The sequence below is a fragment of the Anabas testudineus genome, chromosome 18 (genome assembly GCF_900324465.2).
Source record: "Anabas testudineus chromosome 18, fAnaTes1.2, whole genome shotgun sequence".
Taxonomy (NCBI): domain Eukaryota; kingdom Metazoa; phylum Chordata; class Actinopteri; order Anabantiformes; family Anabantidae; genus Anabas; species Anabas testudineus.
Genome location: NC_046627.1, coordinates 26,335,844 through 26,350,571, shown reverse-complemented (window position 1 = coordinate 26,350,571; position 14,728 = coordinate 26,335,844). Strand labels below are relative to the sequence as shown.

The 14,728-nt window shown below is 42.0% G+C and overlaps 1 protein-coding gene across 2 annotated transcripts in view; it reads left to right on the top strand.

The window, feature by feature from the left end:
- Positions 1 to 14,728, top strand: part of gigyf1a (GRB10 interacting GYF protein 1a) — a 27,846-nt gene extending 13,118 nt beyond the window's left edge. Inside the window, exons 7-26 of one of the 2 annotated variants that reach the window (XM_026352722.1) lie at positions 404 to 512; positions 907 to 1,106; positions 2,105 to 2,313; positions 2,458 to 2,572; positions 2,735 to 2,926; positions 3,653 to 3,807; positions 3,919 to 4,084; positions 4,256 to 4,422; positions 4,864 to 4,967; positions 5,099 to 5,199; positions 5,304 to 5,377; positions 5,587 to 5,724; positions 6,130 to 6,342; positions 6,469 to 6,692; positions 6,839 to 6,990; positions 7,092 to 7,255; positions 7,716 to 7,760; positions 8,144 to 8,288; positions 8,913 to 12,188; positions 12,328 to 14,728. In XM_026352722.1, coding sequence (XP_026208507.1) covers positions 404 to 512; positions 907 to 1,106; positions 2,105 to 2,313; positions 2,458 to 2,572; positions 2,735 to 2,926; positions 3,653 to 3,807; positions 3,919 to 4,084; positions 4,256 to 4,422; positions 4,864 to 4,967; positions 5,099 to 5,199; positions 5,304 to 5,377; positions 5,587 to 5,724; positions 6,130 to 6,342; positions 6,469 to 6,692; positions 6,839 to 6,990; positions 7,092 to 7,255; positions 7,716 to 7,760; positions 8,144 to 8,288; positions 8,913 to 8,980 — 2,741 coding nt within the window. In that variant the 3' untranslated portion in view covers positions 8,981 to 12,188; positions 12,328 to 14,728. Of the gene's footprint in view, positions 1 to 403; positions 513 to 906; positions 1,107 to 2,104; positions 2,314 to 2,457; positions 2,573 to 2,734; positions 2,927 to 3,652; positions 3,808 to 3,918; positions 4,085 to 4,255; positions 4,480 to 4,863; positions 4,968 to 5,098; positions 5,200 to 5,303; positions 5,378 to 5,586; positions 5,725 to 6,129; positions 6,343 to 6,468; positions 6,693 to 6,838; positions 6,991 to 7,091; positions 7,256 to 7,715; positions 7,761 to 8,143; positions 8,289 to 8,912; positions 12,189 to 12,327 lie in introns of both variants that reach the window. The other variant, XM_026352720.1, reaches the window with a different exon arrangement.

Below are 14,728 nucleotides of genomic sequence, written 5' to 3'. Positions count from 1 at the left end.
TGTCTAAATAGTCCTCCTTTTGTCCAGGCACACCTGTATAAAAGCTCCAGGCTTTTGAACTAACCTTGTGCACACACAGAACTCTACGCATATGAATAGCCAATATAAATACTAGTCGTCTGGTCCAGAACAAGCACGGAAGCAACTGAGAAGAATGATGTGAATGATTTTGCGTGGTTAGTGTTATGTGCTTGTGTGTGAGGCTGTTGGCAGCTTGAAGAGCATACATTGTCATGTATTAGTGGTGAAAGATGTTTCATTAAGTTCTAGGAGGTTTTAACATAATTATCAATGATTAAGCTAATTTTACAGAAGACTCCATTGAGAATGCATTAGACAGCAGAAAGGGAGTGACAGCATCTAAAATGGCTGGTCTCACATAATGTTTTTATATAATAATCAGGACGAGGTCGTGGTGAAAGTGGATTCTACCAAAGAAGTATTGAAGATGCGGAGGTGGGTTTCGGCCGCAGCGTCCGAGAGATACACCGCAGTCAGAGCTGGGATGATCGGTAAGAAAAACCCAGCACACACTGCCTGAACTCCAGACAAGGTCAAATAAATTATGACTCCAAGAGCTGCAAGGCATAGTAAAGGCATATATCATCAGTGCTGAGAGGAACTGTCATCCACAGTAATAGACTCTGTAATCTACCAGGTATTTTTGTGGAGTTTTCAGGCATTTTGTCCTTTCTGCCAGGACAATATTAAAGTATCTGTTTAATTTATTCACTAGTTTTTATTCTTAGACCAGTTTAAAAAAAAAAAGGATGAATTTGTTTCAGTAGTAACAAGGTGCACATTGCAGCCAGATTTATTTCTCTAGAGCAAAAACGAGTTTTGAGCTTGTTTTTCGATGTTTATCAGCTGATATGAAATTTCTTCCCACTTCCCTCCTTCTCTCAGGGGCGAGCGGCGATTTGAGAAGCCGCTGCGTCGGGAGGTGGGGCGCCCTGGCTTTGAAGAGTCTGGAGGTCCCGCGGGTCCAGGGAGGAAGGAGTACACAAGGGCTGACAGCGATAACTGGCGCACCCTCCGGGAAGAGCAAATTGAGGATGAGGGGGAGCCGACCAACAACTGGAGAGTTGGTGCATCACGCAGAGATGGTACGATAAAAACAAACTTTTATTTATTTTTGCTCGGCCTCAAACTGGTGTTAAAAACACAAAAGTAAAGGCCTCATGATTTTTCTTTCTGAAATGAATGATGGGCAGTTACCCACCTTAAAGATATTATTCTCCAATATGCTTTCAGCTGCATTTTAGAATGGGTTCATTAAACCTGCTAATGATTGCAATTGATTCATTGAAACAAGGTGGATTCAGCTGCACTGGAAATTCCTTTAAGGTTATCGGCACAGATGAAACAGATCATGGCACAGCAAGAGTCCATGCTTTTAATTCATGGACTGTTTATTTCCTGAAGCAAATTGGTAAAATAAAAAGAACTTTCCTCTTGTGCCCAACTTCAGTGGACTCAATGATTGAATTCATATGTGGGCTGCATGCCTACTTTGTGTTGAATGCTTAAAACCACACAGTTCTTTTTACATAGGTTTACATTAGACCTGGAGTACATCAGTGAATGCATGAATGAGTAAGGAAGTAAAACAGATCTGTTCAACTGCACAATGTTACACTTCACATATTACACTCAAGTTGGACTTAATGTCTTTACAGCTCCGTATACAGCAAACACTGGTAGAGGTTTTGAATAATAAAATTATTTCTGAATATCAGTCAATTATTTACATTACTACTCTAATGTGCCACTAAACCACAGTTCAACAATTTCCCCAAGGGGATCAAAAAAAGTACGTCATTATTAATGCCTCCATATCCAACTCACACAGCGGGTATACTGACATCTAGTGGCAGTGAAGTGAAGACACACCTTCCCTGTGTGTGCCTATGTAGTATGTTTCCACAAATGAACTGCACAGTTTTAAAGACTGCAGTTTAATACTCACTATTTGGGACCTTAGTAAATCAGGCCCTGAGAAGCTACATGACCTTCAAACAACATATGTTCCACTCATTTTACAGCAGCCTCAGGAGCTGAGATTTAACAGATCCCAAGACCTGACCAAATCCTCTCTCAACAGGTTGGCGGGACAACGGCGGTCCAGGTGAGAGTCGGAGAAGGAAGATTGATTTTGACTTCCGGGACTCAGAGGGTCATAGTGGCGGCCGCCGACATGCGGGCAGTGAAGGACTAGAGGATGACAGGGACGGCCTGCCTGAGTGGTGTACAGATGAGGAAGATGGGGGGATGGGCACTTTTGACTCCTCTGGAGCTTTCATGCCGATGAAGGTGTGTTTTTATTTAATTTTTGTAATTGTGTGTGTGTCTTTGGGTGGACTATTTTGATCGACCAACTTTAGATTATCTGTTCAGAGTTCGTCTGTGTATGTGCACACTCTCATTTGCTCTTCTCTCCTTGTCCTACACTGTTAGAAGGGTGGTAAGGAGATGGTACTGGACGAGGAGTTAGATTTTAAGGGGATAGAGGAGGAGGATGAGGAGGAGAGCCTTGCTGAGAGGAACAATGCTGAAGGAGACAAGGACAAGGGTGAGTACAGACCTCTTAATTGTTTATCTGAAGTTTAATGTACCATGATTCATACTGTTTCCCCTAGCTGGTCTCTGGCCCAAGCATCGGTAATTACAACTTTAGCCATCATCTTATTAAAATCTGTATTTTTCCCCTCGTACCTTCACTGTCACCTCACAGAGAGTAATGAGTCTGGCTCTGCTGCAGTTGATGTTGAGGTGAAGCCCACATCACCTTCCTCTTCTCCCCCAACACACTGTACTCCCCCTTGTCTCTCTCTGGAGCCCCAACCCAGCAATGCAGGCCCAGTGGTGGATAACATTCAGCTAAGCAACAGCCACCCCGTCAAGGTCAGCAGCACACCTAGTGAAGGTATGTCCACTTCCATATCTCTTGTTACTATGTTGAATGTAGGCTGTTGTTACTACTAACAACAAAAGATTTTGGTCGGTAGCAGTATCATATGTCTCTTATCTATCTGAAATTAGATGGTACAGCAGCTATTGCACAGTGAATTTGATTCATTAGCTAGCTTAACTCTCTATCTGGCCTTACTGAAATGCTTCCTTTGTTTTATTTTGCCTTTGTCAAGGTTCTTGATTGTGTGAAAGGTCTTTGTAAAATAGGTGACAAATCATAATATTGAGTTAGGCATTGGAAAATGATTGCTAAAAAGAATCATCTACATTAGACATGTTACCCTGAAAGTACTTTATCTGCGAACCTTGAAATATACATGAATATCTTCTTAATTCAAAGTTGAATAAATATATTGTTTTATGAAACAGCAGCTCCTGATTTGAAGTCTTGTCCTGGCTCTGTTACTTTAGAGTTTGTGACCTTTTAACATTTGGCCTTTTAGTCTCAGGCTTCTGTGCGTGTGTGAAATTCACCCATGTTGATATTTTGGTTTGATATACAATATGTTTAGTCCCAGTCATTTAATATCTTGTTTACTGACCCCGCTGTTCCTGCTGAATCAGATACAGAGCCAGTAGGTGGCTCTGCCCCCGACATCCAGCATCACTGTCCTAGAAATAGACATACTAAAAATAGAGCCCATTGTTTTACTAATGTTTCTTCTTGTTTTTGTGTCAGACGTGGCTCCAGTTGGCGGCTCCAAGGCCCAGCAGATCTCCAGCCCCACCACCTCCTCGAACCTGCCTCCCCCACCTCCTTCCTCTGCTGCTCCTCTCCTCCCTCCGTCTGGAGGAGACACCGAGGACGATGAAGGCATGAAGCACCTGCAGCAGGTAGTAATAGCAGGAGGCACTGTTAGGCAGGGGCTACTGCTGCTGATTATATTTCCACTGATTATTCTAGATACATTACCTTGAATAAACAATGAATATGTATTTTTGTAGGAGGCAGAGAAGATGGTGGCATCACTGCAAGACACCTCTTTGGAGGAGGAGTGTTTCACCCAGGCTCTTCAGCAGCAGGAGAGCAGGAACACCGCAGCTGCTCTGCCACTGACTCATGAGGCCGCTATGAAGTGGTTCTATAAGGACCCACAGGGAGAGATCCAGGGTACAGGAATACACTGCATCCATTGTACATACAGCATAGCATATTGATTCATAAATATCAAATGTCAATAGCAATCTGTTGTCTGAACTAATTTCAATCAGATACTTTGTGTCAATAAATAAGCACAGGGTCTGTGTTGTAAACTGACCTCTCTGTCCCACTCTCCACCAGGTCCGTTCACCACTGTGGAGATGTGCGAGTGGTTCCAGGCTGGCTACTTCACCATGACCCTGCTGGTGAAGCGGGGCTGCGACGAGGGCTTCCAACCCCTGGGGGATGTCATCAAGATGTGGGGCCGTGTACCCTTTGCCCCAGGGCCCTCCCCGCCGCCCCTGCTGGTGAGACAGCCACCACCAACGCAGCGCCCGCAGCCCACCCGGGGGCCCGCTGGGACTGTGAGTCAGAGCTCAGCCAACATAGAGGAGGGGGAGGCGGGGGGTTGCAGAAGAGATGGGTGATTTTTGGACATGTTACAGTAACAGAATACTATACAAAATAAGTTTTAGTCAGAGGGGTCTTTATTTGACCCAAAGCATGCTTTTCAACAAGCCTTCTGAGGAAAAGAATAAAACTATTTCTTAGTAGTTTATATGTAATACATCTCTTGTTTGACAGGTTTATAGAGCACCATATATAGACATAGTGGTTTATATAAATAGATAATAGATAATCATACTGTAAGCTGTTACTTAGACTTAGTTCATTGGGTATCAGTAGCTGGATTTTGATTCAAATTTGCATTGTATTGACATGCTCTCTTTGATCTCTCCTATTTCCAGGGAAACCTGGACCAGGAGCGCCTGAAAAAGCAACAGGAGCTGGCGGCAGCAGCAGTTCTTTATCAGCAGCTCCAACAGCAGCAGCTATTCCAGCTCATTAACAGGTGGGCCTATTGGTGATATAGCTTTCAACTGTCTGAACTAGTGTACATTTATTTTTTCAGTCAATTGTAGTTTCTGGTACTATAAATGAGGAAATTGTGACTTTTGTATTTATTGTGTGTGTGTTTTACAGGTGCAGTGAGCAGGGTATGATGCCTTCGATGAACAGGTCGATGTCAGTGCCAGATACAGGGTCCTTGTGGGACATGCATACCTCAGCTTCACAGTCGTCAGGTACCTTCTAAACTGTAGCTGTTTATACAGAAGCACCACATGCAGTGTTGCATCAGCTGTTGTATCATGTGTGGCTAAATTAATCTGGTTGTGTTTCCCCGTAGGCGGTGAAGCCAGTCTTTGGGACATAACAATGAATCCTTCTACTCAGGGTCCAACTTTAGAACAGCTTCAAAAGGTGGGCTAATACTTGCATGTTTGTATTGTGTGCATTTGCAGCATTCTCAAGCATTGTTCAACTTATGAGTCAAAGAAATCATTTATTATTGACAGAAAAAAACTAGAGATTTCTGAGAAATGCCAAAGGCAGAAAAACGTATTAGTCACTGTAATCTCAGTTTGTGTCTGCTTTTCTCTTTGACTGTTTTTTGACCGTTTCCCCTTCAGCTCCAGCAGGAGAGGCGAGACGCTGAACTCAGGGCGAAACGGGAGGAGGAGGAGCAGCGTAAGAGGAGGGAGGAGAAGAGGAGGCAACAGGAGGAGCAGAAGAGGAGGGAGGAGGAGGAGCTCTTCAGGCGCAAGCAGGTGAGACGATGGACAGAAAGTTTTTTTGCCCTTTTCCTCTATTTTCAAGTTCGATGATGGCCAATAATATCCTGAATTTAATCTTTTTTAATCATCTGATTGGAAACCCTTATGTATTGAGCTTTATCTAAACTGGAATACATTTTTAAAATATGAAAACATTTTATATTGTTGCCCTTGTTTATGAAAAATCTGAAAAATATTTTATATATTTTTATATATATAGATATAGATATGGATGGATGGATGGATGGATGGATAGATGGATAGATGGATGGATAGATAGATAGATAGATAGATAGATAGATAGATTAGTGTGTCATTAATTTGGAAATAGCAATTGGCATTGGAGTCTTGTCTGGATTTTTTTGTTGATCTGCTAGAAATATCTGTATCCTCCTATAGTGCCGTCAGCAGCAGGAACTGATCATGAAGTTACTGCAGCAGGCCCCCCAGCAGCAGGGTCCGGGGGCAGGCAGCTCAAGCTGGAGTGGGGCTCCCTCCACTGGGCTCTCCAAGGCAGGAAAGCCTCAGACTCTGCTGGAAATGCACCAAGAATCAGAGAGGCTCCTGAAGCAGCAGCAGCAGCAACAGAGAGCCCAGCAGCAGAGAGACCGGGTGAGTGTCAGTTACATACAGTCATTGTGTCTTCTAAAGAGATGATGTTAGCATTTTGTAGGTACTGCAAAGACGTATAAAACCATATTATTTGTAACAATCAACCAATTTTCTATATGCTTTCAGCACTCTGGGATGTCTATGGGGAACTCCTCCATTGGAGGGCAGTGGACAGTGGACGGTGTAGGAATGTGGGGCGGGCCTGGAGGTATGGAGGTCAAGGGTAGCAGTGGAGGCTCTTCAAGCAGCATGGGCATGTGGGACGAGGCTGTGAAGAACCAGGGCAGCTTGCGTGGCAACAGCAACAACAACATGGGCTTGAAGAACAGCCGCAGCAGCCCGTCACTCAGGTACTAGCATCGTAAACGCACTGACTGATTGATTGGTGGATGGTCTGATTGAATATACTCATCATGGTTTACAACTGTTGCTGCAGATAACACTGTAGAACAGTTTTTCAGTTTATCACTGTAATAAATGTAATGTGTCTCTGCAGTCATCCATACATGATGCGCAAGCGGACAGAGGAGGAAGAGAAGCTGCTGAAGCTTCTGCAGGGCATGAAGCAGGACGGCTTCACTACCTGGTGTGAACAGATGCTGCATGCTCTCAACACCTCTGCCAACAACTCCTCCTCCTCTCTGGATGGTAGGCTGCTCAGCCTTTTAGTATTTTGCAGTGTCACGGGGAGAATTTAGGTATTGGTTGCAGCACTGCTTAAAATTTAAACTGTGTTTCTCTCAATTTAGTTGCCACGATTGTGGCATATCTGAAGGAGGTAGAGTCTCCCTATGCAGTGCTGGACTTCATCCGGTCCTACTTAGGGGACACTGTGGAAGCCAAAGAATTCGCCAAACAGTTTCTGGAGCGACGTGCCAAACAGAAAGCCAACCAACAGAGGCAGCAGCAGCAGGTAGGGCTGAGATGTCAACGTTTGTCCGTCAAGAACGGTACATGTCGGACACATGCAACAAAAAAAACTTACTTAGACTTTGTTCTGTGTAGCATGCTGGGTTATGTGGACATTATAGGTATAAAGCTAGAAATTGGTTTGGTGTCAGCCAGGAAATGAATGCAGCAGGCAAGGTCTGTGCTCCTGCCTGCCTTATGAATTTGCATTGTGCACAACATTTAATTAAAACCATTTAAATTATCACAAACACTGAAGCACAGATTAATATGTGTAGTTTTGATTTACAAACTTCATACACAGAGAATATATAGGTTTTAAGTGTTATTTCAACATGAGAGTCAGGCTTCTAATAATCAGCTGTAATGATGCACTGATAATTTTGATGAGCTTGAAACTACAAGGGTGTGTTAACAGTGTGACTGGTACAAATTCCTTCTTTCGTCTTCTTTATTCCTCTCAGTTATCAAAGGAAGTGGCTGGATTGAACATGAACTTCCCTCTGCAGGTAAACCTGAAAATGTTTGTGTGCACAAAAACACTGGCTTGAATTGTTAGTGAAGAGATAGTCATTGACTTTATCGCCTGCTGTCACCAAAGCCGTGTCATGTTTTTTTAACAGTTAACTCTAAAGAATGTTCCACATTATTTGACCTAAAGGTTCCCACACAGTAGGAGACAATAGTTGCTCTACAGGTGCTGCTCCTTCTTAGTAGACATACAGGTCCGTGTTGATTCACATTGTCCCAGTTTGTAATTTACCACGGGTCAAACCTGGATTGCTCAATCTTAATGATTGTAGTAAGCACAGTTAGTTTAAGTATAGTGTTAGTTTAAAGACAACAGGCAGTTGTTCACTCTGGCTAAATCTTCTCACCCCTCCCCTGTTAGGACTCAATGCGAGGTATGAATCCAAGCACCCTGCAGTCCATGTTTCAAGCTAACCACATGGGCAAGGCTGGTCTCTATGACAACCAGGGGGGGAAGATGAAGAAGAAACAGCCCATGATGCTGCACTCTGACCCCAGCATCTTAGGTATGTGATCTCACCAGCATTTGATACTTCTTACTTTTGATTTCATTTATCTGTAAATAAATTGGTTTTACAAAACACAACCTGCCAACTAGTTCACCAGCTACACACTCCCACATCAAAAGTAACCTTCAACACAAAACACGCCAACATGGAGGCTGCGCTCATAGGGTAGCCTTATGTGTGAAGTTTATTTATGTAAATGCAGGAGCCTGCTCCTGGAAACAGGTGGCCAAAGAATTGTGATATAGATTAAAAAAAGAAAAGGATATTGAAAGCTGTGGAGTAAATACAGACTTTGTCTGGTAGTCTGCAGGAAGAAATCTACAGTATCTTTAAACCTTTATTAACATTTAATACTTGGAAAAACTAGTGTAAAGTGTAAATAAATTGCATTGTATTTTTTTAATAGCTTACCCTCTCGTATAACTACTTCTTACATTTTCAGAACAGAAAAGCTCACAAACTGAGACAATCTGGTCATTTCTGGGTTGCATCTCTATCCCATGCCAATGCTGTCTAAGCCGGTTCAAACTCCACCATGTGCCAACCTCTGATCTCACTCTGCTCTTTCCGTCTCTTCTCTCCGCCCTCCTCCCTCCACCCCCTCCACCCCTCTCCCTGCAGGGTACTCATTCCACAACACGGGCGACTGTCTGAGCCTGAATGAGATGGAGATGGTGGAGGATTACTGATGTGACGCAGCGCAGCAGCAATAGCTACCTGAGGCCTTCTTGTCTTTTAATCAGACAAACCTGATGACGAATGTGCACTGCTGGGGGAACCAGGGGCGTGGGGGTAGGAAGGGAGCAAGCATGAGGGGAGGTGCAGGGTGGAGGTGCCTGGATCTGCACCTCCTACTCTTTCCTTCCCTCTGGAAAGAAAAATAAAGGGCTCCCTACTACATCAGTTGATCACATAAGCAGGGGAGAGGGGGGTGAGAAGGGGTGAGGTTGAAAGGAAGATGGGTATCCTCTGGCACTCAAAAGATTAAGCACCTTATACTGAACTAATGCACTTTATTGAGATGGGATTTGAATAGTTTTTTTTTTCTTTCATGTGTGGGTTGGTGTGTTCAGAAGCAGTGTCCATGCGGTATGTGTTCATACACATTATCCATGTGCACCAGTTGGTGGGGTGAATGGTCGGGCTGTTAGGTTTTCAAAGTCAGGGGGACCTTTAGTTGAAACCTTATCAGAGAGCAAATCCTTTCTCGAAAGACAAACACTGTTGATATTTCTCTTGTTTAGCATTTTTTTACGTTTATATAAAAAGTAAAGCTATTGAAAAATGGATTATAAAAACTTGAAGATTTGCACTTGCCTATATAAATAACAAAAACAACAAAAAAAATCCAACAAATGGGGTTAGTTATAGAAGTGAATATTTTTGTGAATGTGCATGAATGACTGTGGGAGTGACTGATGTGTGATGCTTGGTTTGTGTCAGTGATATACTCTGCACAATGTTTGTTTTGTTTCCTTTCTTTTGTTGCTTACCAAGATGTATGAAACATAAGAGGCCATTTTTGTCTTTTTTGTTCAAATTTTGTATTCTCATGTTTAGAGAGCATATGTGTGCGTCCCTTCTCCAAACAGGGACATGTGAGAGTGAATGAGAGAAACCGAGAAAGAAGAGAGAGGGCAATTGCACAACACATCCTTTCTCTCACCAGCTCTTCATCCCGAGATAGACGAAATAGAAATGCATACATTTGTAAATGTTAGCTTTGCGCTCATCACATGATGAACACCACTTGTTTGTTTCCCTCAGCGTCTCCCCACGGGGAGCTGTCTCTAGACCTGTGAGGACTAGCAGACAGGTCGAATCATGAGGGACGTTACTGTGTGTGCATCACGATGAGAGAGAGAGTGTGTGTTTGTGTGTGTGTGTGTGTGTGTGTGTGAGAGGGGGAGAGAGAGAGAGAGAGAGTGTACGTTCATTTACAGTTCATAGAAATGAGTTAAGACTACAGGTACTCATTTTGAATACATGTGCTTTTTATTTGTATGTGTATGAATGCACATTTGTGCCTAAGAACTTGGATAGGGTGTGTGGCCATTGAGACATTAACTCTTTTTTGAGAGTGAGTGTGACGCGTGTCAGTGCTCAGCACAGTGTATGTAAAGTATGTAAGTTTATATCGTAAATATTTCTAGTTCAGTCTAGGGGTGATCCATCAGAGGGTTAGTCAAGTCTGTTTTCCTGGGGTGTGATCACGTTGCCTTTTGTCAGCTCTCGAACTTGTGAATGAAAGGTGTCGAGTTTCTGACTTTGAGAAAAAAAAAAAAACGCATCTTTATGTGCAGCTGCACAGAACGGTGCATGAAATGTTAGCATATTGTGTTACTTATTCGTTGTTGCAATTTGATAATGACGAGTTTTCTTTTTTTAATGGAAAAATATATATGAATATATACATTATATACAAAGTTTAAAAGTATTTGGACTAAGATAATGAGCACTTGGGGCTGCTATTGTTGTGTTTTTAATTTTTTTTTTTTTCCTTAATTTGTTTTTCATTTTTGTTTCATTATCGCCATGTGAAGTGTGTGTATTATTTCTTTCTTAAGAAAATATGAATGTATTCCAAAAAATGACAAGAAACCCGTGGTGATACCAGATTTTATTATTTTTCCTCAGAAGATTTCAAAAATGGAAACAAAATACAAAAAAAAGCTTCAGAGTTTAGCGAGGTCTTCTGTTTTTGTTTTTTGTTTTGTTTGTTTGTTTGTTTGTTTGTTTTAAACAGTGGAGAAGAGGAAAAAAAAAACTCGGGATGGATACAGTTGAACACACTGCCTCTACAATCCTGGTCGTACAAATGGTGACTAAGATTTCAAAGAAAGAACTCTTTCTATTCCATACTGGAGCTTTGGTTGTTTACAAGCCACATGGATATCTGTGGGTGCAGTTTTTTTTGTTTTATTTTTTTTCCTCATTTGTTTTTAATTTTTTTTTTCCCACATCAGATGGGTGGGGTTTGCAAGTGCGCTTCTGCCATAAGGACATTGAGTGGTGTTTTTTGTTTTGTTTCGTTTTGTTTTTAATGGGAGGAAGAGTGGCAGGCCTCACAACAACATGACAAGATCCTTTAACTTCTGCGTGGTCGTGGATCTTGAGACTTGATCAAACCATGGAGTGGAGGCGGGAGAATCAAGGATCGGCTCTGTTTTGCAGAGAACAGAGTGCAGGGCTGCATAACCATAGAGGGGAACTGAGAAGGCGATATGAGTACACCTGCTGTAGTGCACTTGTCTTCACCTCAACCCTCGTAAGCACTCACACCCTGCCCTCACCAACTCACCTATGCACTTTTGTTCATTCAAGCTGTGAGGTACCATTTTGGGGATGGGAGCACAATTACAACAGGAGGATTGCTACGACTTTGAAACAGTCACGGAAAAGATATTCCCAAACTGAAAAAAAAAAAGAGAGACATGAGAAGCCTGTCTTCTCCCACCTCCTGTATATAACCATATTTTTGTATTACCTTTCAAAGTAGAAAGAAAATTTGCAAATGGATGAAGGAAAAAAATCATGAGACATTTATAATATGGAGTGAATGTTCTTCAAGAAAACCAATGTTTTTGAAAATAGTTTGAGACTCGCTGTAAGATTGCCAGTATCCCTGAAATGGGAGTGGAGGGGACAACCACATGGATGTGGAGGTGTTGGACATGCTACAGCGGCTCCAAGACTGACTGATAGCTACTTATCAGAATGGATGTTGCCGTGGCTACAAAGAGCCCCACCAAGAGTGTTTGATCAACACACACACAGTAAAGAGGCAGATATTTGTTAGAAGAGTTGTTGGCAAGGATGATTCCACTTCATCTCCCAACCTGACGGCCGTCTTGAGTGCTGTAGAGGAGTGCTGCAGGACGAAAATTCTTGGCATTGGTATGTTTTCTTAATTTCTCTTGCATGACTTAATTTGATCCCCTTATTGCTTGGTGAACCTTGTGGCTGTGTGCTTCTAACAGACACATCTCGACAGAGTGGTGATTGGCTCTTTGTTTCTTTTTTTGTCTGTTCACAGGCGACTGGCTGTGCTTTACTTGCTGCCCTCTGCAAGGAGGATCTAATCTACAGTCAGCCCATGAACCGGTTAATCCTAAACCCGTCCTTTGAACTAAAACCCTAAGAAACATTTCTGTCTTGATTTTGGAATGGACAGGCCATTGGCATTATTAGCTGGACAGTTAACAGATGAAGTTACAGGTTTATTGACCATGGAGTGCATCTGTGTTGGAAGTGTCTGGTTCGGGATTTAATCAGGTGCTCTCCAGCAAGGAAGGCAATAAATGTCGTCATCCACCCTGTCCGGAAACTCTCGGGTGGTTGCGTGGTGGTCTTCTAACCAGCAGGACAGAAGACTTGCGTGCTCATCTGAGAGCTGGGCTGGGTTTTCGGTGGCTGTATTACATCTAACACACCTGAAAATCCTGCAGCTGAGAAACTGGACGAACTGAAAGAATTGTACAAAAAAAACTTTGAAACATGACAAAACGCCGCATAGCAAACAGAGCTACACGTCACACAGATTCTAGAGTCCAAAGGAGTGGCAGACACACTACATGAACACCTACAGCAAAAGCAACCTACACTCAGTTACATTGGCTCTCCTCTGGAAACCACGTCTGCACACACAACAGGGCTACATCAAAACACAGGATGCATACAGACACACACACAAGCATCAACGCTCATTAATATAAATCAAATGAGCTTTGTAAATAATGTAAAAGTTTGTGTTTTGATTTTTCTCAGTCAATTTTTGCTTTGATTCTGTTCAACATGCCTTAAATTGTATAGTTGAGTCCTGAATGGCTAACTGAAAATGTTCTCTAAATGATGACTTTTAAGTTGGGAACCACCTCGTTAACTGTTTTCTAATGTTGAAGACTGATTTCTGACAGAACCGTGTTCTGTATTAACCTGAAAATGGACATCTGATCTGAAAGAAAGTGGATAGTTAGCTGCAGAATAGAGCAGCAAAGCGGTGTTCGATTAATCTCATTTTGCTGATGGTTGGCTTTTGTTGCCCTTTTGGTTTCCTTAAAATGAAGAGTGGATTTGTTCGGATTTCCTGTTTGGATTTTTGGTAAAGGTGCAGGCTCGGTGAAGAGCTGACGCCTGCGCTGCCTGGAGCTGAGCTGTCGGGGTCGGACATGAAGAATTGGCGTCAAGCACACACTTGTTGTGCAATAACTATTGTAGATACACTGCTCTAGGCAAAATTGAACCAGCGTGACAAGGTCGTTTTCAAATGCAAGTTTGGGCTTTTGTTTCTTTTCTTTTCTTTTTTTTAACACTCCAGGGCTTAATCGTTTTGGAAGGTACAAGGAGCTTTTTTTTACAGTTTTGAGAGGATGACTCAGGCTTGTATAAGAAGCACGATTGATCTAGCAAGCTTGCTAGGTTTGTAATATGTGTGGGTTTTGACACTAACATTAGATTGATCACAACCTTTGCCCAGGTTGCTTCTCCTCTGTATGCATCTGGTAGACCATCTCTGATGGTACTGACTAGATAAGGAATTGACCGGTCAGTTGTGCATCATCTGAAAGAAAATTCCAGGTCTTGAAAATGTGCAGGTGTCTGGTTCTGGATATTTATATCTAATTGGTTTTGCAAGATTTAATGCTTTTAGTCAACCAGTAGTTTGTTGTATCCTTGCTAACTAAACAGTATACAGTTTTTAATCCTAATAGCAACTGATATTAAATAATAACCATCAGCTTAGCCCTGTAATACATTTATACATTTTGCTTAGCGTAGGTTTTTGCAGATGGTTGCCTACCATAGCTAATGCAGCCAAACTAGGCTCTAGTTTGACATAACTGTTGACTCGATGCTGAATTAATACAGAATGGTTTCTAAGTTTGTTACAATAAGTTGCCAACACAGAGAAATTGACTTTAATTATACGACTATACTATCAAGTCTCATTTGTGAACGTCTTATAGCTACGTGTGACATTTTTAACACTGATATTGTGTAATATTGGTTGTTGGTCAGTCTGTCTTAAAAGTGTAAACCATAGCCGTTTGCAGTTTTTTTTCCCCTACTGAACTGAAGAGGCTTTTATGATTAGATAAACTGCAAGATTGTGTTTTCAAAAAAAAGCCCTGGATGCTTGGTTGCTTTCTTTGAAAAGATCCTGTCACGGCATGTCCTCTAATGGTAACAAAGTTGATCATCTGGTTCTCTGCAGCTCTGGTAACTTCCAGCAGGGTTAGGCCTAAAATATTTGAAATGTAAATTTATAACCCCGTCAGCTCAGCTCCTTTGCTTTCTAAGTCTTTGAATGTTGTTAAAATAGCAGCATATATGTAATGAAACTGTTTTGGAAAAGAACAACTAAAATGTGTAAATAGCTTGACTTTTGTTTGTTTGAAGAACAAAATAAATACTAAATAAATAGCATTTATCAGTGA